At 49.0% G+C, this 27,346-nt stretch overlaps 1 protein-coding gene across 1 annotated transcript; it reads left to right on the forward strand.

The window, feature by feature from the left end:
• KRT80 (keratin 80) lies at nucleotides 1–25,305 on the forward strand. Its single transcript, XM_050925345.1, has 9 exons — nucleotides 1–434; nucleotides 6,596–6,810; nucleotides 11,094–11,154; nucleotides 13,869–13,964; nucleotides 21,375–21,539; nucleotides 21,798–21,923; nucleotides 23,111–23,331; nucleotides 24,520–24,575; nucleotides 24,664–25,305. Exons 1-9 carry the CDS (start codon nucleotides 108–110, stop codon nucleotides 24,894–24,896), a joined length of 1,500 nt encoding a protein of 499 aa, XP_050781302.1. The 5' UTR covers nucleotides 1–107; the 3' UTR covers nucleotides 24,897–25,305.
• The last annotated feature ends 2,041 nt before the right edge of the window (nucleotides 25,306–27,346 follow it).

Raw genomic sequence — 27,346 nt, forward strand, 5'->3', positions numbered from 1 at the left:
TTAAACAGACCATTTTCTCCAAGGTGCCACTTCTCTTTCCCGGCAGCAGCAGCAGGCAGCTTAGTTCATACACCTTCCCCTACCTCCCCACCACCAGCTGAGCCAGGATGACCAGCCGCTCAAATGAATTCAGCAGCCTCAGCAGCAGCTCTCTCTCATCTTGGCAGGCGTCATGGAATCAGAACAGGGGGAGCTCGGTGGTGACATCCTCTGAATACGACGGCTGCAGCAGCCCTGGTGGTCCAGCCAGCAGAAGCTTCAGCACCTCGAGTCTTGGTGGATACACGTCTTCCCCTTGCCCATCCGTCTTCATCAACGAGAAGCTGTTGACGCCACTGAGCCTAGACGTGGACCCCATGTTCCAGGAGAGGAAGAAGCAGGAGAAAGAAGAGATGAAAATTCTCAACAACCAATTTGCATCCTTAATCGGGAAGGTAAGAGGAGCACCAGGTTCAAATGACCACAGAGGCCAGGAGGGGATGGGCTGTGAGGTACCTGTGGCAAGAGAGATTTGGCTCTAAATGTTGGCTAATTTCCCAGTTGCGGGGATAGTTCTTTCCTCCCGTGCTGTCTATTGTACCAAAAGTTTGCATGATTATTAGCTAACTATGGCAAGTACCCGGTCCATTGCTTCAAAGACCCTGTCCAGCCCCATCGGCTAGTAATCTCCCTGGCTGATCACTGGAAAAAGGGAAACTCAGCCACTGATGGAAGTAGCTGTGGGGTAAGCAGCAAAGACAGGGGCTGTGAGGACAAAGGATGGAGCAGGAGGAGTTTCATACCTGTAGCTGGGCAAAGAACCAGCACAGCAGCTGCAATAATAGCTTATCGTTTCTGCTCATCTTGTTTTCTAATGCCAAAAACTAGAGAAAACTAACCAGCCAATAATGTGGTGGGTGATGGGGGGAAAAGGAAGGGTCACTGGATCTGCTAAGCAAGTTCTCCTGCAGAGAGTCTTTCATCTGCTAAGATCCAGGGGAAGATAGAAGATTTTCTCAAAGCAAAACAATTTGCCTACTTGAGGCAGGTTCCTGCAAAGCTCTTATATTCTGTAAACAGATGGTAATCTCCCGAAAGGGTTGCTTCACTGAAGTATATCATGTAGGCAGCTAATTCCAAGCTACTGTTGTTTTTAAAAAAAAAACCCAGTGCTAATATGGGTATGAACTAGTACCGTGGGCGTCTGTTTTCAGAGCATCTGCCTAAACTACGTCAGCACAGCCCGCGTTTCCGTGTACAGTTGAGCATCCAGGCAGGCACAGCTGCCTGCTGGAGCGTGCAAATGTGACGATCTGTGCATTGCACTTTTTCAGGTGGCAGCCCTGAGAATGAAATCTGGTGCATGTGAAATTCACCCCTGGGCAGAGAGGTCACTTCAAGACCCAGGCACCACTTAAACCCTCAAAAATGGTCTTAAGTGGTGCATACAAATCCCACTGGTGATTACAGGGCCTCCTCTGTGTCTGACCCACATGAGAGCCTGGTATAACCCTAGCTAGGGTGCATCAGCTCTTTAGCTCAAGGGCTTCTAGCTCTGGAGATCTCTGGTGTGTCAGCCAAGATGGCAGCCATCTCCCACTGGCCTTCTACACAGGTGTGAACGTCAATCCATTGGCAGAGAAAGGTAACATACAGTTGCGAATGTGCCACCGGACGGGGAGTGTTTCTTTTTATCAGGAATTCACATGACCTCAGACAAATACCACCTGGGCCATAAAACCCCAGGGTAGTCGCTATGGCCATAGCTGGGAGGTAGGGGGTTGACCGTTCCCAGTCAGGAGGCTACGCATCTTTGGGATCTGTCATGCAGCTGAGGATGATGAGTCCTGGGCAAGCTGCTACTGACTCTGGGTTTCCTCTGGATGTGGCTCACATGTGTTTGGACAGGAGGCAGATAATGGCTGCCTAGTGGGTTCTCGGTTCTGACCTCTTTCTGCAGCCTAACGAAAACAGGAACACAGGATATTGGACTGGAAGGGACCTCCTGGATCGTCGAGACCAGTCCTTGCTATCCCAGGAAACCCCAGCATCTCATCCTGTTCATACTTAGCAAACCAGAAACAAGAGACCTCCAGGAATAAGGTGTATGACAGGTTCTCCCACTCTATGCACAGTGATGATCATCTAAGCCCCATAGATCAAATCTTAGGTCCCCCTGTGAATAGCCTCAGTAACTTTGGAAGGAGGGGAGTGGCATACTCTCTCCTCAATCCAGACTTAGGGACCAGAACACCCAGGCTGCAAGGTCTCAGCCATCCCTGCAGCCTATGAGCAAGAGTAGCAGCAACCACCAGCTATGCCCCTTTCACGCCGGTGTTTGGAGTCTCTGTATTGTGCAGGGACCCGGTAGCCACTTCCCCAGCCCACCGGCCACCTCACTATCCATGACTCCTCCTCACTAACCTCTGCCACAGAGCTCTTGTTCGGTGGCACTTTTCAGGTTGGCTCTCCGTGCCCTGCTGCCCTGTAAATCCGAAACAGGGCCTTTCCTAGTGTGTCCTGGAGGATCTTTCACGCAGGCACGGGGTGGACTTGGCTCAGTGTTTGCGCCAGCTGTTTCCAGTGGTGCCTCTGTAGACTTCAGATTGGATAGACATTTCTCAGAACCCCCTGTGCGGAGCCCAGCAGAGAGAGGCAGTGAGGTATAATGGGTAGCAAACTGGGCCGGATTCTATTTCTGTCTCTGCCTGCTGCGTACTCTTGGGCAAGTCACTTCCCATCTGTACACCTGCTTCCACTCCCACCTCTTCTCTGTTTTGATGTAAGCTCATCAGGGTAGATGTTGCTTCTTATTTTATTTATTATTTGTATTATGGTAGCACCTGTGGGCCTCAGTTATGGAGCAGGACCCCATTGTGCTAGGTAGTGACTCCTGTTACGCTAGGTGCTGTACCTTATTGGTTAGGAGCGGCTCCCATCGCTCTAGGCGCCCTGAAAACACAGACCAAAAAGACAGTTCCTGACCTAAGCTGCTTACTATCTAAGCATATGACAAGAGACAACAGATGGATGCAGACAGGGCCAGGGAGGGGCACTAGGAAACAGCTAATATTGGTCAGTCTCAGAGACAGTGACCTTAGCAAAGCAACAGCCTAACCATTGTCCGGCCTTCTTTCTAGGCTGCATGGCAAAGGAGAGTTTTAAGCGGGGTTTGGAAGGTGGGTAATGAGGTGACTTTGCAGATGTTCACATGGGAGTTCCTCCAAAGCATGGCAGGGGGGCAGCATGGGAGAAAGCAGGATGGTTCTCCTTGTGTGAACACTGCTTCGCACAACGGGGCCCTGATCTCAGCTGGAGCCTCGAGGCACCGCTGTAATGTAAAGAAGAAGGCAGATCAGGAGGGGCGTTCTGCGTCTGCTGACATCTGAACCAGGGACAAACTAAGCCAATAAAACACCTTCTGTTAGAAGATCTTGTCCCAGTGGCCAGCACATTTTTCTATCCCTGGGCAAAGGAAGTTAGGTCAGTCCTCAGCTGGCAGGAGCTTTGCACAGATGATGCTGTTACTATCCTTCAGAGAGGACCCACGGTGTCTCATGGGTGAGCCCTCCCCTCAGCTGACTTCACAGGCACTTCACAGCATTGGTGGCAATTGGCAGCTCTCACCCGCCGAATTAAGTACAATTAAAGCAATTCGTTTTGTGCGCGGAGCGGAGAGAGGAAAGCTGGCAAATAAATGGTTAATGGAAGCACTTTGAGGCTGAAAAGCACCGCATCATTGCTGAGCCGTATGGCCATCACCACGAGTATGGAAGTGTGCCAAGTTAGGATGGCAGCTGGACGACCAAAAAACGTGCACTCACACACACACCGAGATGCACGCCCACTGACAGGACACAGGGGCTGTCATTCTTGCGGTGACTGTATGTAGCTCCATAGCTGTGCACGGCCCTTTGCTGTGCAAACGTCAGAACCTGATTCGCACAACATTACTTCAGTTTTGCCCCGGTGTCAGCCTATTATTTATTGATTGTATGGCAGGGCCACCCGGGGGGTGGGGTGGCAAGTGGGGCAATTTGCCCCAAGGCCCCAGGCCCTGCAGGGGGACCCACAAGAGTTTTTCGGAGCCCCTAGAGCGGGGTTCTTCACTCACTCTGGGGGCCCCAGAAAACTCTCGCAGGGCCCAGACCCCCAGAGCTTCTTCCTCTCGGGGTCCTCAGCGGCAATTCGGCAGCAGTGGGTCCTTCTGCTCCGGAACCCACCGCCGAAGTGCCAGGTCTTCGGTGGCAATTCGGTGGCAGGGGACCCAGGCCCCCCGGAATCCTCTGGGCAGCCCTGTTGTATGGCTGTAGCCTCGAGTAACTATAGTCATGGCCCAATACAGCTCTAGTTGTACAAACAGAGATCAAAAAGACAGTCCCTTCCCCAAGGGGCTAATCATCTAATCCTTCCGATTTCAGTGGAGTGACACTGGCATACACTGCAAGGATGCAACAGCGTATCAGGCCCGTATTTATGTTTTAGGACCAATCATTATTACTGGTACCTGCAGGGAAGCAAATATCATGCTAGGTCAGGGGTTGACAACCTTTCAGAAGTGGTATGCCGAGTCTTCATTTATTCACTCTAATTTAAGGTGTCGCGCGCCAACAATACATTTTAACTTTTTTAGAAGGTCTCTTTCTAGAAGTCTATAATATATAACTAAACTGTTGTTGTATGTAAAGTAAATAAGATTTTTAAAATGGTTAAGAAGCTTCATTTAAAATTAAATTAAAATGCAGAGCCCCCCCAGACCGGTGGCCAGGACCCGGCAGTGTGTGTGCCACTGAAAATCAGCTCGCGTGCCTTGTGCCATAGGTTGTCTATCCCTGTGCTAGGCCAACTGGGCTGAGGAGGTGTCTGATCATAGTGTTATAATTTGTGGTATAGCAGCAAGATGGAGGCACGTGTTGCACCGGATGCTGCACGGACACATAGTAAGAGACAGTTCTGTCCCTAAAGAGCTTACAGTCTTAAGGGGCAGAGGCTGGGGGGAAGGACATGAGCCTGATGCTCAGGATATCCAGGTTCATTTCCCTGCTTTACCTCAGATTTCCTCTGTGACCTTGGCCAAGACACTTGTTACTGTGCCTCATTCCCCTGACTATAAAATGGGTATAATAGCAGCACCCTACCTCACAGGGGTGTCGTGAGGAAAAATGCATCAAAGATTGTTGAGTGCTCAGATACTACAGTACTGGTGGCCAAATAAGTACTTTAAATAGAGGGGAAACTGAGGCACAGACGGGGGAGTCACTGGCAGAGTTCAGGTCTTCTGCAGCCCAGTGTGGTGTGCTACTCGCTGGACCATGTTCCCTGATCAAACCAATACACAGCTGCATGAAGCCTGATGGACATAGTCCATACAGAAATCAAAGCACCACCGGCATACGTAACAGAGATGCTGCCAGATAGACTGCAGCTGAAATGAGGGGGGCAGATGGATACCCTAGCAGATGAAAAGGCAAGTTGTTACTTGTAAAGAAAGATTGCAAAGCTGGACAGAGAACAGAAAGATCAGGCAGCCAAACAGGGATGGCACCTATAAATGGATGGATGGATAGATTCAATGTATGGGCTGATGAAGAGTTTATCTCTGTTGGCTCACAAGAATGTTATCCAGACTTCAGATTCACAGAGGAAATAGTGGCTTGTATTGTTTATGCCCCGGGTGACATATGATGGTGTGGGAAAGATTCCGATAGAGATTAGTATTATTCTATCCATGAGACCTTGCCTTGGGATTCTTCTACCAGCCTCTTCTCTCCACTCCTACCCATTTCCGGGAGTTGATTTTGCTATTTGAACCCTGATTTGCCACGTTCTCTAGATGGTGCTCTCAGCAGCCATCCACACCTGTTCCCCTCTATCCTGGGCTTCTCTTTGCATGTCCTCGATGTTGTTCAGTCCCATAAGTTTTCCCTCTTTAACGTTCGATGGAGGTGTTCTATTGTTTGGCTCTTTTTGTGCATTCCTTCAGCCGCCCAGTGGCGTGGTAAAAGCTCTGGCTTCATTCTTTATGCATGTCCTCGATATTTCCCGCTTCTTTTGTATGAAGCTTAGGCACTCAGGGGTCATCGAACTCTCTGACAAATCTCAGCATTCATTATAAAGTCATTCCATTTAATACCTAGTATTTTTCTACGGCTTTTGTTCTTGACGGTATTGAGATGATTGTCTGTCCCCTTGGTAGATCTCCAGCTTCTCACATCCGTATGTGAAGACAGAAATAAACTTTGAGTTGAAGCTTTACATTTTGATCTTTAAGTTGTCAGTTTTTGATGACATGTCCAATAGGATGTGCTGATCAGCTGACTCGAGTGATGATCTGTCAGGCTGATTTGACTTGAGGGATGGTCTACCGGGAAACCACCGAGTACATAAAGCGAAAGCCTCCGTATGTCCATGTAATGCCCTTCTGTGCCTGATCTGCATGGGGTGGGATTCTTTTACAGCTCCTTGTTTGAGAGCCCAGTTGTGTCCCTCAAGCTGTAAAGGTTTGTGCATGTATCTCTGGAGGTCCCAATCTCAACGTCTAGTGTGTTGACTGAAGGGGTTCACATCAGCCCTTCTGCCATCAACCTTACTAATGACTCTGGATTCCGTTCTGCAGGTCCAATGCCTGGAGCAGCAGAACAAGATTCTCACGATCAGGTGGAGCTTCCTGAGAGATCAGGACAATTCCTGTTCCGAGTCAGACATCAAACTCCTCTACGACCAGTACATGAGCAAACTGAAGCAAGAGATGAGGACTATTGGCCACGTGAGAGAACAGCTGGAGTCCGAGTTGACTGAGGTGTTGAAGTCCATGGATAACATCCGAAGCAGGTGCCGTTCGTCCTAGTTTGTTGAGGGTCTTTGGAAATACAGGGATTAATTTGCAGCCTATTGTTAGGTACCAGTTCAACACTATGGACTGTGGATAATAAGAGAATAAGATGGATTTCTTCTCCTATTATCCATACTCAGAAACCTCAAGGGTCTGATTTTGGACAGATGATGAGCTTTCAACAAGAACAGCAGGTTCTGAAAATAAGGCTCACACTTTTTTCCAGCTTAATGAACTTAGACTAGTAGACAAATAGAAATCCATAGAGGGAAAGAGAGAGAGAGAGAGAGAGAGAGAGAGAGAGATTCTAAGGGCTTGTCTAATCGATTTGCATGCACAAAATCACAGTTGTATGAACAGATGTGGGATTTTTACGTGCACAAGTGCCCTGTTTGCACAAGTCAATGATTGTATTTTGGCACAGAAATGAATGCCTCACTCATTTCAAGGGAGTGCTCTCTGAGCCCCTATGAAATGTGCCCCCTTCTGTCATGTTCTCCCAATCTGCGTACTTTAGAAAGTGGAACTTTACTCCTGGGTTAACTGTTGTATTGTCCCAGTTATTATGGTTTTACAACTTTTAAGGAACCTGATTCTTCTTTCACTTACAATAATTTTACACCAGTGTAACTGCATGAACTACAGCTGAGTTACTTCTGATTTACACTGGTGTAAACTGAAGCAGAATCAGGTATAATATTCATTATGAGTCTGATTCTTACCCCCTTTACATCACTTTGGCTGTTGAGGTAGTGTTGCTTAGTGGTTACAATATTGGACTGGGACTCAGCAGATCTAGGGTCTATTCTCGGCTCTGCCACTGGCCAAATCACTTCACCGCCTCGTGCCTCAGTTTCCCCATCTGTACAATGGGGATAACAATACTGTTTGTAAAAAATGTTGAGATTTACTGATAAGTGCTATAGATGAGCACAGATGTAAAAAATTAGTATTAATTGGTTGCAATTACTTAATCTAATTTACATGGAATTTAAGCCCACACAGTCAGAGTGGTGCAAAGGAGCCTTAGCTTCTGTTAGAGTCATGCCCCTCTGAATTCAGCCCCTTTGTTGATTGACAAATCAGCCCCAACCCTTATGGGTTTTGAACATGTTGGTTATTTGTACCTTTTCAGCCAACACTGTGAACAAACCATTTTCACACAACAGACTCTCTGTTCACCTCGCTTAATTCGATCTGTTCTCCCATTGGGATGGTTCATGGAACTTGTGAATAATTAACAGTGAATGTGCTTTTCAAAGCAAATTTTCAGACCAAACAAGCCACTGAAGTAAAAATTCATGGTATTTGGGGGCATTTGTAAAAAGCTGAAACGTTTCATGGTGTCCAAAAAGTTTCTCAAATTAGGTCTTTCCCTGCAGCTTCAGGTCTTCAAACCACAATTTGAAGACTTCAGTAACTCAGACCTAGATTAGGGGTTTGTTATAGAAGTGGATGGGTAAGATTCTGTGGCCTGCACTGTGCAGGAGGTCAGACTAGATGATCATAATGGTCCCTTCTGACCTTAAAGTCTATGAGTAAATGCACGATAATCGTGCAAATACTTGTGCTTAACTATTTGACTCAACAAATCATAGTGAAGCCAGTTCCCAGCTTTTATTCCAGGCATGTTCCTCAGCTGATGAAAATAAATGTAGCTCCTGGGTGATTCACACCAGCTGAGGATCTGGCCTCAAAGGCTGGACTTTTCCTTTACTCTTCAACCTGCACTTAATTTTGCACAGAAGGCTTTTTTCTCAAGCATTTAGAAAATGTCATTCTTTACCTCATATTTTCCCAGGCTGCTATAATAATATTTACCTTTTACCATCCAGAGATCTCAGGGCACCTTTACAAAGATGGGTAAATATCCTGATCCCCATTTTACAGATGGAGAAACTGAGACACAGGGAGATACCACTAGACAGCAGCAGATCAGGGATTAGAACTTAGGTTTCCTGATGCTGGAGCTGTTCAAAAAACAGAATTTCTGTCCCCTGGGAAATTCTGGTGTTTTGACATTTTTCATCAGTCCTGCATTGTCCATGAAAATGTTGAAACTTTTCATGGACCAAAAATGTCCAAAAATATTTCAATTTAGAAATATTGTAACATTTCATGACAGAGACATAAGGAGAGAGAGGTGCATCGTGGGAATTGTAGTCTGGCCAGGTATCAGGTCCCATAATGGAGAATAGTGGCATGAAGGATTCATAACTGCAGCTCCCATCTGGCACCATGGTGCTGAGGCGGACTCAGAGATCAATATCAAGTCGATCAAAAACCGAAATGTTTTGTTTTGCTTTTTCGAACAGAAAACTCCATCAAAACCAATTTTTCCCCACAGACCATTTGCTGACTGGAAAATGCTTGATTTGAAATTAGTCAAGCAGCCCCTAGCTAACTCCAAGTCCACTAACGCAGACAGGAGGACCTTGTACAGTGTGTTTTTGCTACCATGCACCCTGCTGCACTGCTATTCAATAGCCAGACCAATTACCCTTAAAGCTACACGCTACCACGCACGTCCTCAGGATCATCCTGAAGGAGAAAGCGAGCTGTGATCTGTTTGTGCTCGGAAAGGGTCGCTCTACCCCTGCACGAGTCACCTCCCCGCTCCCAGGCCCTCCACGCCCGAAGGCTCCTCTCTGCCACCCTTCTCCAGCTGAAAGCTGGATAAGCCATGGGGGCGGGGGTGAGCGTGGGTTGCGGACAAGCCTGACTGCCATCCCGTCAGGATTGTTGTTTGCGCAGCAGGTGACATGATGTCAGTGCCCTGCAATGCGTGAAGCATTTTCAGCAGGGGTTGGGCTGCGGATGGAGCGGGAGAGAAGCAGGCTCTAATTAACAACACGTGCTCTGGCACGGAATCAGACATTTCAGTTAAAGAGCAGAAAAACCAGAAGAACCAACCACTTTTCCCATTCGCCTCCCAGTCAGGGCTTATGAAACAGTTAAATACCAGGGCGAGGTAGAAACAATGGCATCACCGGTCATTGTTGTTGGTTTTTTTTTTCCTTTTCCCTGTTCTCCTCCCTTATGCCCTTCCCCTAGACCAGGGGTGGCCAACCTGAGCCTGAGGAGGAGCCAGAATTTACCAATGTACATTGCAAAGAGCCACAGTAATACGTCAGCAGCCCTCGCATCAGCTTCCCTCCAGCTCCTCCCGCCAATCAGCCCCTCCCCCTCCTCCCCGCACCTCCTAATCAGCTGTTTTGCAGCCTGCAGGAGGCTCTGGGGGGGAGGAGGGAGGATCGAGAGCATGACAGGCTCAGGGGAGGGGGTGGGAAGGGGTATAGTGGGGACATGGCATGAGGCAGAGCCAGGGGTTGAGCAGTGAGCCCCCCCACCCCCAGCACATTGAAAAGTTGGCGCCTGTCGCTCCAGCCCCAGAGTCGGTGCCTATACAGGGAGCCGCATATTAACTTCTGAAGAGCTTCAGTTTGCAGCAAAGTCCCTCCAGAGGTAAGAAGCAGGATTGAAAACAAGATGGAGATGATGCAGCTGCCTTTTATAGTCCTTTTGCCATGTGGCTTGTGCTGCTTTTGTTCCAAACACGCACATGGCATGAAAAAAACCTTAGAGTTCGGTCCATAGGCATGTCCCTGCCTTGCTGAGTCACAAGGTGTAGCTGCCTTCTCTCAATGGGTCAGTTGTATAGCTGATGGTCCTTAATGGGCCATCAAGCAGGCTAGGCAGTGCTGATGCCACATTGTCCGGGGTGTCACCCAGAAGCACAGCACAAGTTTGAAATACAGACAGTATAGAGCCAATACTTATAACTTTAAATACAACACGATTCAGGCATAATCATAACCAGTGAATCATAACCTTGGTTGCACCAGTGATCTCTGCAGTCACTGTTCATGTCAATAACATCTCAAAAGAGTGTCCCTCATTTCCTTTAAATGACCCTTTATCTTTCCCACTCTGATGGAAGTTGAAGGAAGGCTGCCATTGCTGCTCTGGGTTGGGTTGTTCCCTTTTGAGAGAGGCAAATGGGGAATTTGGTCCCCTGGATGCAGGGTGGACCAATGAGGAGACCATTGGCCTAGGGTTCAGAAGACCTAGGTTCTGTTGCCAGCTGGACCAGCCACTTCCCCTCCCACAGTTTGTCTGTTTCAATTATAAGCTGTCTGGGGATCACTGTGATTCTTATTGATGTATTGGTACAAAAGGCATTAGGTGCTACTGTAATAAATAAAGCAACTTGCAAGATCTCCAATACAGAATGTAGCTAAGCCCTGCCAGGTTTCACACTAAACTGCTTCTCTCTCCGTAGATACGAGGATGAAATACATAAACGGAGTGCCATGGAATTCACCTTCATGGAGCTGAAAAAGGTAAGTGGCCATTCATCTTCATGAGGCTGTGTGCGCATCTACAGCAAAGAGGCACCTGTAGTGGAAGGAGTGTCTAGCGGTTAGGGCCCTAGCCTAGGCTCAGGAGACCTGGATTTGAGTCTCTGCTCTGCCACAGACTCGCTGCGTGGCCTTGAGCAAGTCACATCGTTTTTCTGGCGCAGGGCCTCAACGATATTTAGGTGCTTAACATCCACTGATATCAAAGGAAGTTAGATGCCCAGATTTCTTTGAGGACCTGGGCCTCAAATCTCTGTGAAACAGGAATAGTATCAGCATGGTGAGGTGCTCAGATACTACATTCATGGAGGCCAGGTAAGCACCAGTAAGAGGGTTGGGTTGGCTCCGTATCTGCATGAAAGACCTGCCCCTATAGGAAACCTTGGCTAGCTCTACACTACAGGGGGGCATCGACCTAAGATACGCAACTTCAGCTATGCAAATAGCACGGAGCTGAAGTCGGTGTATCTTAGGTCGATTTACCTGGCCGTGAGGATGGCGGCAAGTTGACCGCTGCCTCTCTCCCATCGACTCCGCTTCCGCCTCTAGCCATAGTGGAGTTCCGGAGTTGACGGCAGAGCTATCGGGGATTGATTTAATCGCATCTACGCTAGACGGGATAAATCGCTCCCCAACAGATTGATCACTACTCGCCAATCTGGTGAACAGATAGCAAGTGTGAAAAATCAGGACGGAGGATGGGGGATAATAGGAGCCCATATAAAAAAAGTCCCAAATATCAGGACATCTGGTCACCCTACCCAGCACAAAGAGATCAGCGGCCGTGAGTTGCGGAGCCCAGATCAGCTGCCTGCAGAGCTAAAATAGGCATTCAAACCTCGGCTCTGAAACCCGGAAAGGGGGGAATGAGTCAGGGCCCAGGCTCCAGCCCGAGCCTGAAAATCTACAAGGCCATTTTTAGCCCCACAGCCCAAGCCTCACAAGCCCAAGCCAGTTCACCTGGGCTCTTTTGCTGTGTAGCCATTTCCCTACAGTGCTAAAGGCAGGGGCTCAGTAGATGACAACCTGGGCCGTGAGGACCACAGACTGGTGGAGGTGATGTATTTTGAAATGAACCATGCACAAGTGAGGACCTGAGCACCTGTGGTGGCTAAAGACTGCATAGCATTTGACGCAAACACATGGAGTATTAGCTGCCATGTCTTAGCCAAATTCTAATAGGCAAGATTCCTGTGCTGTTTCGAGTTGCATATACCACAAGGTCTCAGCCTGGGGTCATGATCCAGTAGGGTCGCAAGGATGGGTCGTAACCACCTTCCCAACAGGGGCATCCTGAAATATTTCTCTACATGAGGTCACAGTATGGAAAGGTTGCAAACCAGTGGCAGATGTGTAACGCAGCCAGGCCCTGTTAAACAGCCACCATGTTCTACCCCAGAGATAGCTTCACTTGTGATGAGTGAGTGGGAATCAATTGTTGTGTATATGGGTTTGGAATCTTTGGCAAGGAAAGGTAGGGTGTTATGAGCTGAGGAAAATGCTCACCATAAATGACTGTTCTTGTTAATTACAAGTTGTTCACAAGCCTGCTCATGGCCTGGTAAGGGCAGTTTGTGCTGCTTCTGTTTATTGCATCAGTGTTTTCAACAATTTCTGCTTTTCCTTATGATTAAAAGGTGACTGTTTATGGGCCAGTTCTGCTTGTTTCCTTTTATGGAATGGCTATTAGCCAGGATGGGCAGGGATGGTATCCTTAGCCTCTGTTTGCCAGAAGCTGGGAATGGGCGACAGGGGATGGATCACTTGATGATTCCCTGTTTTGTTAATTCCCTCTGCAGCACCTGGCATTGGCCACTGTCAGAAGACAGGATACTGGGCTAGATGGACATTTGGTCTGACCTAATATGGTCATTCTCATGTTCTATGCCCTACCTCCTTCCCTGCACTCAAGCACTAACAAAAAGATTCTATCTAGAGATCTTTTTCTCAGATCACCCACCCTCAATGGGAGCAGAAAAGCAGGGTCCCGGCAGCAACATCCACCGTAGAATCATAGACTCATAGAATATCAGGGTTGGAAGGGACCTCAGAAGGTCATCTAGTCCAACTCCCTGCTCAAAGTAGGACCAACCCCCAACTAAATCATCCCAGCCTGGGCTCTATCAAGCCTGACCTTAAAAATCTCTAAGGAAGGAGATTCCACCACCTCTATAGGGAACCCATTCCAGTGCTTCACCACACTCCTAGTGAAAAAGTTTTTCCTAATATCCAACCTAGACCTCCTGCACTGCAACTTGAGACCATTGCTCCTTGTTCTGTCATCTGGTACCACTGAGAACAGTCTAGATCCATCCTGTTTGGAGCCCCCTTTCAGATAGTTGAAAGCAGCTGTCAAATCCCCCCTCATTCTTCTCTTCTGCAGACTAAACAATCCCACTTACCTCTCCTTATAAGTCATGTATGTGCTCCAGCCCTCTAATCATTTTTGTTGCCCTCCGCTGGACTCTTTCCAATTTTTCCACAACCTTCTTGTAGTGTGGGGCCCAAAACTAGACACAGAATGGATGGATAGTGTCCTGCAGAATGGATGGATAGTATCTCCAAAGGACACTGCTTTCTCTCAGGACTGGGTAATCAGTGCACAATGGAGAAGATCTCTCATCCCAAGGCACAAGTCAGAGCCCAATGTACAGATCGTTTGTTACTAGCGCTGATATGTCTTCTCTATCCCACAGGATTTAGATGCTGGTTCCATGCATAGAACTGAGCTAGAGGTAAAACTGCACGGGCTTCAAGAGTTGATGGAGTTAAAGAAAGCCGTATACGAGCAGGTAAGAAGCAAAGATAAGACCAGATGCCTAAGTGTGTGTAACGAGGCTGGGGGAGCTGGGAGAAATTTTTCAGCCCACCACTTTCTTTCTGGTGAAAAATGCATTTTCGGCAGCACCTAAACGTAGGGTGAATTTGTGTCCGCTGCACCCAATTGTTTGTTTTGGGGGCAAAAGCAAAGAAAAAGAATTGTGAAAAAATATGACAGATTTCACTGCTGTGTTTGTGAACTTGGGATTTTTCAGTTTGAAATGACTTCTTCTTTCAAAATGTCCTTTCAGTTTCTGTTTTCAATGTCCAAAAATGTGTAAAAAAAGGTCGAACTGGAAACAAAGGGGATGGAAACAAAACATTTCATTGGATCTCCAATGATTTTTTTGGCTGGAATTTTTAATTTGCCAACGTTTTTGAAAATATTCATTCTTGGTCTGGCTGAAATTATGGGGGTTGTTGATGATGTTTTGAAATGGTCAAAGAACCAAAAAATATCAGGGATTCACCCAGCTCTATATGCTAGGGAAACCCAGTCACTTACCAGGCAATTCCATTCTGAGTGCAGCTGTGTAGCACACAGTTAGCGGATTAAAGCTCCCAAGACAATGCACCTGCTAGGAAACGTTGTATTCTCTCCATTCTGACCTGCAACGCTTTCTCAGACACATCTGTCTGGGAATGAAAGGAAGATAGGTCAAAGCACCCTGTCCCAGATCTGAAAATTAGAACTAGCCAGAGTTGGAGAAGGAAGGGGGGGAAATTGTGCAAATGTTTTAATTTTTTTTCTGGGATTTTTTTCCCCCAAAATTTTTGAAATAAAAAGAAAGAGATTTCAAAAGCTAGTGAAATGTCCAACAACTTCATCTTGCCCTATAGTTCCTCAAAAAACAAGGGGATGTCAAGAAGTATCAATGTTCTTGTTGAATATTCTTTTTCATTTCAAAAATTCGACAGAACATTTCTAAATTTGAAATATTTCAGCTAGATCTGCTGAAAATGATAGGAAAACTCACCTGCCCAACTGTCTGTCTAGGCATTTATACTGCATTCATCTCCCATGTCCCCTGAGCAGGTCTTCACTGCAGAGAAAGGTGTGTCCCTAACCTGGGTTCGCTAAAATAGCAATGAAGACAGTTAAAGCCTGTAGGGGATCCAGGAGCTAAAAGCCGAGTTTCCATGGCTAACCCAAGTTATAAGAATACATCTGGTTTTTGCAGTGTAAACATATGTACAGACACACCCGGTCCATCCCAGAATGGAACTGACCTACCATATTTATTGACTCTTCTCTCTGCCCCAAAACATTCAAGAGAGAGATTGGAAGCTCAGCGCCAGAGTTTCTTCTCATTCCAAAATTAACCAGGTGTCACTGTCCAGGTTCCCTCTAGAGATGGGAGATCAGCGGTTATCACTGGCTCTGCGTTGAGCAACGCAGAGTGTTTTATAGGGTGTCCTGCCTTTTTTATGGTCACCAGAATGCACAGCCTCCAAAACGCTTGGGGACCTTAATGGCCAGGGCTACACTAAAGACTATAAGTGCCATTGCTTTACCATCTTCAATCAGGAAGGGTCCAGTGGCCATAATCACTGCCTACCCCACGCAGCTGTGAAATGTGTCAAGCCTGGAGTGGCAGGGGAGTGGTACACTGAAGCAGCAGGGCTCCATCTCAGAGCTCACCGGCACCTGGACTAAGAGCTTTCTGAATGTGAAGACCACTTGAGCACCTTGGCCATCCAGGCCCTCTCAGAAAGGAGAGGGGTCAGTTCTGGTTTCTTGTTCCCCTGGTTTTCCAAAGACCCTGGAGTCTACCTTTGGTGGGCTGCGGAAGTCTCTTGACTTTTCTGTACTTTACCCCCTTCCCAAGGGCGTGCCAGAGAAGTCGAACCTTCTACACCATCACAGGGCCAGGTTCTGATCTCAGTTAGGCCAGTGTAAACCCAAAGTAACTCTATTAGGTCTGATTTCTTCTCTCACCGATGGTACATCAGTCTAACTCGACCAATGGTGACCCAGTTGGGCCCCGATTCGGCAAAGTCCCAGAAGCATGTGTGATCAGCCATATGCATTTGCTGAGTGCTTTGTTGCACTGCAGAGCATGCTTAAGGTTAAGCAGACGCTTAAGCGCTTTGCTGCGCTGAGGCATTGTTCCTCATTTCCATTGGGGAGTAGGAGCAGAATTTGGCCCACTGATTTCCTTGGAGTCATTCCAGATTTACGCCACTCTCAAAGAGATCAAAATCTGGCCCACTGAATAGCACAAACTATCCCTGAACGTACGTCTGCAATAAAAAAAACTCATGGCATCAAGTCTTAGAACCTGGGACAGCTGACTCGGGCCCCGGGGGCTACCAATTGCAGTGTAGATCAGGGGGTAGGCAACCTATGGCACACGTGCCGAAGGCGACACGCGAGCTGATTTTCAGTGGCACTCACACTGCCCGGGTCCTGGCCTTTTATCATAGTGTAGATGTAGCCTGTGTCATTTTCGTAACAGAATTTTGTTAAAAGAAATAGCTTAGCGAGAGTCAAAGAAAGGGTTTTAAGGCATCTTAGCATCAAAAAAATAGCATCTGCAGTTAAGCTAGCTAGGATGAAATTACAAGCCCAGTGCTGCAAGGCATATACTTGTCTCCAGCTGGGATCTGGAGGGAATCCTCAACCAGCACCCTTATCCGCAGCTCCTCTATGGTACTTTATAACACAACCGGTGTCTTCTAACCTTGTTCAACCTTCCCCCAAAGCACCTGGAACAGGCCGCTCTCCAAGGAATGGGCTCAGCCATTCCATTTCGGAAGCATGCTGAGCGACAGTCATCTTCAAACTCGCACCAGGAGCGTTGCTTAGGAGCCGACTCCGTGGGTGCTCCGGGGCTGGAGCACCCACCGAAAAAAAAAAGTCGGTGCCTGGCACCCACCAGCCACCTGCCATCAGCTGCTCAGCAGCGGGTGGGAGGCATTGGGGGGCAGGGTGCAGAGCGGGGCCAGGAAGAGGCGGAGCAAGGGTGGGGTGTGCTCGGGGTGGGGCAGGGCAGGAAGAGAAGGAGAAAGGGCGGGGCATGCTAGTGGAGGGGGTGGGTCAGGGTGGGAAGAGGTGGGGCAAGGTTGGGGCCTTGGGGGGAAAAGATGGAGTGGAGGTGAGGCCTCAGGGAAGAGCGGGGTTGGAGCACCCACCCAGAAAGAAGAAAGTCGGTACCTTAATAGCACAGCCTCCACCTCAATGAATTGACCCAGAGAATGCAGCTGATTCTCAGTTGCGTGGTGCTGATGTACCATTGTAACATGCAAGTGAAAAAGACTCTGCTTTTCAACAGTAAAGCGCCAAGTGCTTTCCAAAGCAGGCCAGTATCATTCTCCCTGTTTTCTAGGTGGGGGAACTGTGGCACACATCACCCAGCCATGCACTGGACCTAAACCCCAGGTTTCCGGAGGGTTAGGCCTGTGTCCTAGCCACTAGCCCGTACCGCCTCCTGATTGACTTTATAAGCTACCAGGCTGTCTCCCAGTCTTGGCTGTGCTGCTGGAAAAGGATGTACTGGAGACGGGAGGAAGCCGTCCCTGTCCACCGCAGCACCTACTGGCTGGCTGTACGTGCCCCTCGCTACGTTCCCAGCTGCTTCTTGAATTAATTTCTGTTGGGATTCACACTGTTGACTTTGGCAGCCTGCTATGTTCTTTCATCCACCCTTTGTGCAAAGAAATTATACCTGCCCCGGTGGTTCCACTGACTGAGCCTGTTTTCAGGTTACTCCACTTTTCTAGCAACCCTTATGGAGCTATTTGACATCAAGGATCTTGTTTCCTGGATCCCTCGCTTTGCCTCCTTTTTTCCAAAGCTACAGGGGTCGAGGGAACAAATCTTTCTTCTATGGCAAGAGCTATGGGGGAAGGTCTCTAAGGGTATGTCAACACCGCATTGTAAACTTGGGTCTGGAGGACCGCGTTTGTGTTTCCAAGCCCACGCTTCAGCAGCCACACTGAGTCGGAAACCTGGGTTTACAATTGCTAGCTCCAGCTCTCACAGTCATGTTAACGCATCCGCACTACTCTGCATAGACCTTCTGCCTTGAGTCTTCTGCTAGAGTTGTGGCCACACTGCAGAATGACAGGGCTTGGGTTCTGATCTATCCCCCTAGCAGGGTCATAGGACCTGGGTCATGAGTGCTTGCTAACTCAAGTCAGATTGATTTGCATGTGGACAGGAGGACTTGGGCTCAACCCTACAGAAGAACTTGGCTTAGTGTGTGGTATAGACACACCCTAGCCATGTTATCTGTTGTGTATAGTTTTTCCCTGGTAAAATTCAAAATTGATAGTGAAAGGTCCCTTTAACAGCATTATACAGTAATGTGTTCTGGGACTTCCATCATAACTTACAGAGTTTTTTTGTTGGTCCTGCTGATATGGTAAGTCTGGATTAGTGGTTAGAGCAAGGGGGAATCAGGACTTCTGGGTTCTGTCCCCACCTGTGGGAATATAACCTAGAGAAAGTGGGGCTTGGGAGTCAAGATTCCTCCGTTCTATTTCATCCTCCAGGCGCGCACTCCACTGGGAGAGAAAAACTTGGTTCTCTTCTCAATGAAAAACTTTCCTTTGAAATTGATTTGTAAAATAGGAAAATCCACCAAAAAACATTTGAACATGAAATAATCCCCCTTTTTGAACCACCCCTACTCCTCCCTGAGGTAACTGATATGCAGCCTAGCCCCTAGTTTGAATTGGTTTCCTCCCTTATTCTGTAATGACAGCCGCACTAGCAGAAAAGTTCTTGGGCACAATTCTGCTCTCACATGTGTTTCGCAGCCTTCTAACTCCACTTACCTGATTCTGCTCACCCGTATAACGGCGGCAGTCACAAGTAACACCGCTCAGTTACTCCTGATTTATACTGGTGTGAATGTGAACAGAATCAGGCCCTTTGTGCATGGAAACTGCTCCAGCGTATGAATTCTCCCACGTTAACCTTTTGTCTAACAACCCCTATAAATTTACCTGGGGATCAAGCTTCAATGGGGAAAAAATACACTTAAAATCCTGGTTTCAGAGTAGCAGAGAGATTTGTCACTGGTAACAGATGAATCATCCATCCAGTCCGAATCATTGTTCCCCCAGTCAGGGAGAATTAATGCAAACAAAGCCATAAATGCCCTACCTTCTAGCAAAGCCTTCGGTAGGAGGTCTACAAAAGCATGGAATAAAAGAACGTTGACGGAGACAAAAGGCTGAAAATTCAGAGACTTAGTGGAAAGAGGTAAACGAGGAATAACCCCATTGAAATCAGACGTTACACCATCACAACAGGAAAATGAGACCCATAGTGAGATGCAGAATGAAAGAGGATTATCGGGCATTCCACTAGCTTATGATCCCTTCAGGTTTGGTCTTGTCTGAGTACCAACGGCACAGGAGTGTGGCTTCCTAGCATAGATTAGGGTGTCTTTTTTTGATTTGTTGAACCATGTCTGCATCTGTTGTCACTTCTTCCGAGCCATCAAGGAGAAACACCCTAGAGTCAGGAGTTGCAACATGTGTATGCAGGCTGATATGTGCATACCACTACTGCCAAGTGTTGGATGGATTCACACCTTCTCATGTGCAGGAGAAGGCACAGGACGTATAGTTCCCATTTACCCTTTGGGTGGCGATGGTGGGGGATGGCTTAATCCTGAGTGGTGGACAAAGGAGAGCTCCCATTAGTTCGGCTGTATTCGCAGAGAAAAGCTTCCTAGTCCTGTGTCCGGCTGCTAGACCCTGTAATCATGAGATGGTAGCAAGCCCATGCCACTGATCGTTTCCTCATGGAGGGCATATGTAACCAAGGACACATAGCCACCTTAGCTCTGCAATCTGTGCAGGTGCCACACTGCCCTGTACTGGATGGCAGGCGTGTGTCATAGGCCGTATATTGTCAGGAGCTAATGATGATTCTTCCTAAGTGCTCAGGGGCCTTTGCTGCAGCATGTGGACCCATGTTCTATCTATAGCATTGGTGTGGAGTCCCAGGGGGGCATGTTGTGCTGTCCAAAGTCAGCCCTGAAGTCCGTGGGCAGCCACAGTAAGTCAGCAGGTATCTGGCACAAACTAGCTAGCTAAGAACACAAGAATGGCCACGCTGGGTCAAACCAATGGTCCATCTAGCCCAATATCTTGTTGTGGCAGATCGCAGACTCATCGGCACAGTGCTTCCTACTGTCACGCCTGCCATAGTCCCTGTGTCCCTCCCAGACCCTGGTGCCTTCTTATCTTGGGGTGATGCCCCACAGCACCGCCCCCACACTCTGGGTCCTCCTCCCAGGGGAACGTCCACCTCCTATGCCCACCTTGCCTCAATGGCTACTGTCAGTCATCATCTAGCCCCCTTTTTCTGGGGCAAACTGCAGTCTGTAACGGCCACTCATCACTGGCAAGGGGTTTGGACCAGCTGCCTCTGTCTATACCTGGGCTGCACCTCTGGGGTCCAAGTACCTCCTTAGGCCTTTAACAAGGCCTCAGTCAGGGCAGTTTCCAGGCTGGAGCACCCCAGTGCCTTATGCCCTTCCCCAGCACTGCTCTGCTTCAGATACCCTTGTGCTCTCACGCAGCTAGGTCCTTCTCACTCCAAAGCTAGACAGAGATCGACTGCCTTCTGGCTCTGCAACTCTTTTATAGGGCCCAGCCTGGCCCTGATTGGCTGCCTCCCCTCCTCTTCTTTTTGGCTCCCAGCCGTCTGGGTTTTAGCCCTTTCAGGGCTGAAACGGGTTGACCGTCCCGCTACACCGGTCTTCCGACAGTGGCCAGTACCAGACGTTTCGGAGGGAATTAACAGAACAGGGCAATTATCGAGTGATCCATCCCCTATCATCCAGTCCCATCTTCTGGCCATCAGAGGCTGTGAGAGCATGGGGTTGCATCACTGACCATCCTGGCTAATAGCCATAGATGGATCTATCCTCTATGAGCTTATCTAATGTTTTTATATACTTGTGGCCTTCACAGCATCCCCTGTCAATGAGTTCCACAACTCTCCCATTAATTCACACTCCCATGGCCCTTACCCCACATGCCCACTGCAGATGAGCACGGCGTCCGAGTATTGACATGACAACAAACTTTTGCTAAATCAACCATCACCCACTAGTGCTCTCATGCAACATGAGTTCATCATTTTGCCCAGGATCTGGGAGAATTAGAAATCCCAGCAATGGCCAAACCCAGAGCCAATCCTCTGAGCCCCAGCCCAAACCTCGGGGACGGTTGGTTGAATTAAGCAGGACACTAGAGCCAAACCACTCCATGGTGAGGTTTGCAAACCTGTGCCTTGACTTATGAAAACTTCCCACCTCCCAGCTGCATATGGGAGGGACTGGGCTGGCCCGGCACAGCTGACTATAACCTTGCTTCATACGTGTCCGCTCAGTTCTCCTCTCCTCCCTGCCATCCAGGAGCTTCAGGAGCTGCTGGCCGAAATCAAGGACATCTCCGTCGTCATGGAGATCGATAACAGATGCAACCTTGACCTGAGCCGCATCGTGGAGGAAGTGAGGGCGCAATATGAAGCCCTCGCTTTCAGGAGCTGGGAGGAGGCAGAAGCCTTTACCTGGAGCAAGGTACACGGCTCTCCCTTGTGGGAGACATGACGCAAAGCCATTGGTGTGGGGGAGCAGGAGAGAACCTGCCTAGAAACCATGGGGACTAGTGAGCAGTAGATAGACAGAGAGGTGGTGGAGAAAGAAGAGGGACAAGGGGAAGTGAGAGAGTTAGACAGTGTCTGTCCCCGGCACCCGTGAGGGACCAGCTCCCTGCAGAATCCTAGGCATGGCTGCAAGGTGAGGAGGGGGTGACGCTGTCTCAACTCTTCCCTGCAGCTAAACGAAGGAACCACCCACTCCGCCACATATAGGGACCAGCTCTTCAGCGGCCGGCGGGAGATCGCGGAGCTGACCATACACATTCAGAAGCTGAGGACCTGCATCGTGTCCCTGAAGAGCCAGGTGAGGCCTGGGCCCTGGGAGAGAGGAAGCCTCAGGCATTGGAAACACAAGACAAACGGCAGCCGCCCCCAGATCTGAGCAAGGTGCCCGCGCACACCTGTCACTCCCCCTCTTGGGATGAGTCCGCTGGGGAAGTCTCTCGTTATTCTCTGTGTTACCCTGGTGCTTACAGGCCTCAAGCGAAATCAGGGTCTCATCGTGCTGGGCACTGCACAGACACACAGTGACAGACAGTCCCTGCTCCAAAGAGCCCATGATCTAAATAGCCTAAGGGTGGGAGGGGAAACTAAGGCAGAGAGAGATGTCTGTGATTTGACAGTAATTTGTTGTGGAGGGGAAAGTGAGGGTGGAGGTGGGAGAGGGCTTTGGGGGAGAGGATGGGGATGTCATGGGGTGGGGGTGGGAGAGGGCTTGGGGGAGGGGGTGGGGATGTCATGGGGTTGGGGTAGGAGAGGGCATTGGGGGAGTGGGTGGGGGATGAGGAAGGGGGGTGGGGATGTCATGGGGTGGGGGTGAGATAGGGCTATGGAGGGAGGGGAATGGGGATGTAATGGGGTGGGGGAGGGAGAGGGCTATGGAGGGAGGGGTTGGGAATGTCATGGATGGGGGTGGGATAGGGCTATGGAAAGAGGGGGTGGGGGATGTTATGGAGTGGGGATTATAGAAGGAGAGTAGGGGGAGGGGTGCCATGGGGGTTGGCTTGGGGGACAGTTATAGGGGGAGAGTGGGGCTGGGGAGAAGGATATGGGGAAAGTTGGGGTGGAGGTGGGGGCAGGTGTGATATGAGGGAAGGTCGGGGGAGAATGGCTATGGGGGGAGGGAGGAAGATTTAGTATGAGTGGAGGGAGGTTTATGGAGGCAAAAAGCACTTGGAGAAAATAGCTGCTGCCCCTTCCTGCTGTTTCTAAAATGTGGGAAGTCTCCCAAAAGTAGCAACTCGAGCATTTCAGGCTCCCACACACACTCCCCATAGATCCACTGCAGCAGCAGCAGCAACCCCCAGACCTCTTCATTTATGCTCCAGGCAGAAAAGCACCCAGAGATCAACTGAGGCTCAGAAAGGCTGTGCAGGAAATCAGGGGTGTGCGCCTGGACCCCTAGTCATGGGGGCGGGGGGGGAAGCTGCCCATCTGGCTTAGCACCCCGCTCCCACCTAACGTTGCTTCCCTTCCCCTTTGCTGCCCCAGTGCCTGCGTTTGGAAGAGGACATCAAAGAGGCCGGGGGAAACGGCCAGCTTGCCCTCCGGGATGCTGAAGCCAAGCTGGCCGAGCTAGAGGAAGCCCTGCAGAAAGGCAAGGCGGACATGGCTGGCTTGGTGAAGGAGTATCACGAGCAGATGAACATCAAGCTGGCCTTGGACGTGGAGATCCTCACCTACAGGAAGCTGGTGGAAGGCGAGGAGAGCAGGTGGGTCCGACGGACGTGTGCAGGGGAAATGACATGCTTCAGCCTCCTAGGAGAAAACCAGGCACCCAGTGCATGAGTCTGGCTCTTTAAAAGCTGGATCCAATGTCCTTTCAAGTCAATGGAGAAGCAGATCATGAGCCTCATCCTTGTCTCTGCTGCTGGCCGAACCAAACCTCTGGGCCTGAAACTTCCTGCCCCAGATGTGGGCATGTTCACATCTGGACCTGAACTCTGTAGCTTGGAGGAGTCTCCAGACATAACACAGAAGGTGGCAGGGTAACACAGAGGGACCAAGCTGTGCAGTCAGCTACACCTGTGCAAACCCATTGGAGCAGGGAGCAGGGGGTCCCAAACTGAGACATCTCGAGGGGGGCCCACACAGGACAAATTGTGCAATGATGAATTGAATTATTTACTCATTTAATTTTTTGCATGTTCATAATAGGCTACTCAGCTAAAGCTTTAAATCTCTGTGGGACCTTGTTATATAAAATACGGTAGTTAATTCACTTCAAGATGTACCAGTGAGAACACAGAGACACAAACATACAAAGCCCCCACCTCCAATCACCGTACAGCGTGGGTTCAGTTGGCCAGCAACTGTCCAGTCTAACTGAGCTCAGAATTTAGTCAGTGGGGTTTTTTCAGATGTGAACATTGCACTATAACTATATCTGTACATAATAGTGAAATATGGACAGATGGCTAAAGACGGGTAGTGTTAAGGGGTACATAGGCAGCTGATTGATCTGGAAGGAGGTACGCAGATCAGCTGGTAGATCTGGAAGGGAGGTTGAGGGGAGCTAGTTGATCTGGAAGGGGGTACGCAGGCAGCTGGTAGCTCTGGAAGGGGATATGCGGGCAGCTGGCAGATCTGGAAGTGGGGTTGAGGGGAGCTGGTTGATCTGGAAGGGGTACGCAGGGAGCTGGTTGATCTGGAAGGGGGTATGCAATACTCTCTTGTGTAGAGAGTCAAATTCTGTCTTCATCTCCACCCATGTAACCCCATTCAAGTGGGGACAGTACATAGGATCAGGTCCTGTATCCATTTCCACCTATCTAACCTCCCTGAGGTCATTCGGGTCACTGGGCCTGGGTATCACATTGCTTGGAGGGCAGCATTTTGCACAAGAGTCTGAAACCCATCTGAGTTCCATAGCCTTTTAACATCTGTCTTTATCTTCCCAGCATGGAGTCCCCGACATGCCCTGTCATCAGCAGCATCCACTCCAGCCCTAGGCATTGTAAGCATCTATTACTATAGCTTGATGCAAGTGGCAGCTGTAGGAAAAATAAATACCGAGCCATTACTCTCTTCTCCTTTCCCAGCAGTTTCATCCATCTCCAGCTTCTTGGGGTCTTCCCAGCTGGCTTCTCGAGCGAGGGGCAATTCTACCGACAGAGTGACCCAAAATGGAGCGGTGGCAGAGGCCATCCTCACCAGGAGCCAGAGCAGCGGCTCAGAAAGTCGGGATGCAGGCGAATGGCTCAGTGGGGCACGTCCGAAGCATCGCTTGCTGTCTGATGAAGAACACCGCCTTGTGGAGTCGATCCCTGCAGAATAGATGCCAGATGCATTGGCAACTCTTCCTGAACAAGACCAGAATGCCTCCTCCTGAAGCCCAATTCTTGCCAATGTCTGCGGGGCCAAGAATGGGAATCAACCTCAAACCAGTTCTTCCCAAAGTTTCCTTGACGCCTTCCCAACTCCATCACTGGTTAGACGCTGGACCCCTATCCTGGCAGAACTTTCTTTGAACGTGCCCAATTCTCACACCAGCCCCAGCAAACTCGTCCTGATCCTACCTCTCTGAGGTGGGGTTTGTAAGGCTTAATTAATTGATGTGCTTTGAGATCTTCAAACTGAAAGGAGAAAGTGTTATTACTTAGGATCCAACAATGGTAAACTGAAGGATAGTAACAACATAGTGGAAGGTAGCATGGGGGAGCCTGGTTTCTAGAGCATTGGACTCAGGAAACCTTGGTTCTATTCCTGACTCTGCTGGGTGAGCCATGTTGGTGAAGTAGACCCAGTGCACAAGGGAGACTGTCATCCTCAGAGCTCCTGGAGGCTACACAAAACCCAACGGGACTGTAAAAGACAAGCCTCAGTGCGGGGAGGGAGGTTAGTTGTTCTTTGTTCTGGGATATTTATTGGTTGTCATTTAAAGAGAATAATCAACATTATATATATATATTTCATAACTTATGATGTTGCTTTTAACTTAATTTGCTAGATCCCCAATGGTGTAAATCAACATGGTCCCATTGAAGTCAGTGGAGGCATGCCAACTGTATGCCGGCTGAGGATCTGGCCGTGTGTATATATTTGTTTTCCTCTTGCACAGATGCAAGTATTCCCTGCATTGCAGTATTGCTTTGTACCAAGGGTCAACGTCTACACAAAGCCAACGGGGCTTGCTTTGGTGGCAATGAGTCAATTGCAAGGCCCTTTTTGTATGTTTCCGTTAAGCGTGTTGCAATATTTCCACATGTTTCTGTAGGGTTGCCACCTGCTATGGCACCCATGTAACCAGCGTGTCGTCTGCGCTGTGCTATGGCTGTGTTATTAAAGTATTATTCCGCGTGGGTGTAGCTGTGTGGGTCTTAGGTTATTAGCAAGACCAGGGGAGAGAGGTCAGATCTTGTAATGGACCAGTTTTTGTTGGTGGAAGGGGAGAGACAAGCTTTCAGGCATATTCAGAGCTGAAACAGAGCTCGGCAGAAACTCCCAAGTTTCTCTCTTTCTGACCCGCTTCGTCTCTTTCATAAAGTATTGAGAGGCACGGAAGAGGGGAAAGGAGGGTGTGGGGGGGGGTGTCCATTATTTCCTTACAGCATCCTGACAGCTAAGGCACAATCCTGCTCTCAGAAGCTGATTCCAACGCCCTCTAGAAACAGTTCCTTGGCTATCGACTCACATTAGTGGCTGGAGAGGAAAGCTGGCCTGAGGGCTAGGCGGCAAATTAGCAGATCTCTGCTCTGCTGTTGGCTTCTCGTGTGTGACCTGGGGCAAGCTGCTTAGAGTCTCTATCGCTCTGGGCTTTGGGTCCCCCTCTGTAAAATGGGGATCATCCCACTTCCCTACCCTTGCCAGGGATGTGGTGAAGGCAAATACCGTGGAGACGGTCAGCTACTATAGTAAAGGGGGCCAGATGCGGAGCTAAGATCGAGCCAGCTCTGTCGGAAATCAGTTGGATTTCACTCCCACCTGAGCCTGTCTGCTCATTCAATGAAGAGCCTCCACCACCTTGACCTACACCAATAGCCCTTTATCTCTGCCCTAGATGGACACCCCTTTGCTTGGGGTAAAACGGAAGCTCAGAGGAGACCGCCCTCTCCTTGGAAGGGGAGAAGAGAATGCAGCCTTAGCTCTTAGTGGCAGCAGGGTCCAGCGGCTAGACCAATGAGCTGGAACTCAGGAGAGGTGGATTTAATTCCAGATTTTGCCCCTGGCTAGCACAAGTTTCTCCACCTTTTCCCCTCCCACCCTTTGTCTCAGCTCTTTAGATTGTAAGCTCTTTGAGGCAAGGATTGTCTCTTACTATGGGTATGTACAGCTCCTAGCACTATAGGGGCTTTATCGAGCTAGACACTGCTGTAATGCAAATAATAACAAATGTTATTCTTCTGGTTCAGCCCTGAGCCTCTGATCATGTCATACAGTGATGCTTAACCCTTGAAGATTCAGGACTTCATGGTCAATGTATTTGATGGGATACCCAACAACGGTAGCATGGGTATTCCCAATCCATCCACCTCCAGCATGCCGATCTAGGGGCCAGTTTAGAAGGGAAGGAATCTTATCATTGCTCTGGCATTCGCTGGTACAAAATGTGTCTCCTGGAGAGACCCAGGGAATCTGACTAGACCTGGTGGAAAATGTGCCATCAGAAAACACTGACTCAGTAAAATGGAAACATTTCATGGGAAGGTATTGCTTTACTCTAAATTTTCACAGGCAATTCTCAAAACGTTCTGTTTGGACAAGGTTGAAACATGTTGACTTGTTGCT

Source organism: Gopherus flavomarginatus, chromosome 16 (genome assembly GCF_025201925.1).
Source record: "Gopherus flavomarginatus isolate rGopFla2 chromosome 16, rGopFla2.mat.asm, whole genome shotgun sequence".
In the NCBI taxonomy this organism is placed as follows: Eukaryota; Metazoa; Chordata; order Testudines; family Testudinidae; genus Gopherus; species Gopherus flavomarginatus.

What these genes read in the sequence shown, in the direction of transcription:
- KRT80 (XM_050925345.1), top strand. Translation starts at nt 108, where the DNA reads ATGACCAGCCGCTCAAATGAATTCAGCAGCCTCAGCAGCAGCTCTCTC. An exon ending in AGAAAGCCGTATACGAGCAG is followed by an intron (nt 13,965 to 21,374) that starts GTAAGAAGCAAA and finishes CCTGCCATCCAG; the next exon opens with GAGCTTCAGGAGCTGCTGGC. An exon ending in GTGGAAGGCGAGGAGAGCAG is followed by an intron (nt 23,332 to 24,519) that starts GTGGGTCCGACG and finishes TTATCTTCCCAG; the next exon opens with CATGGAGTCCCCGACATGCC.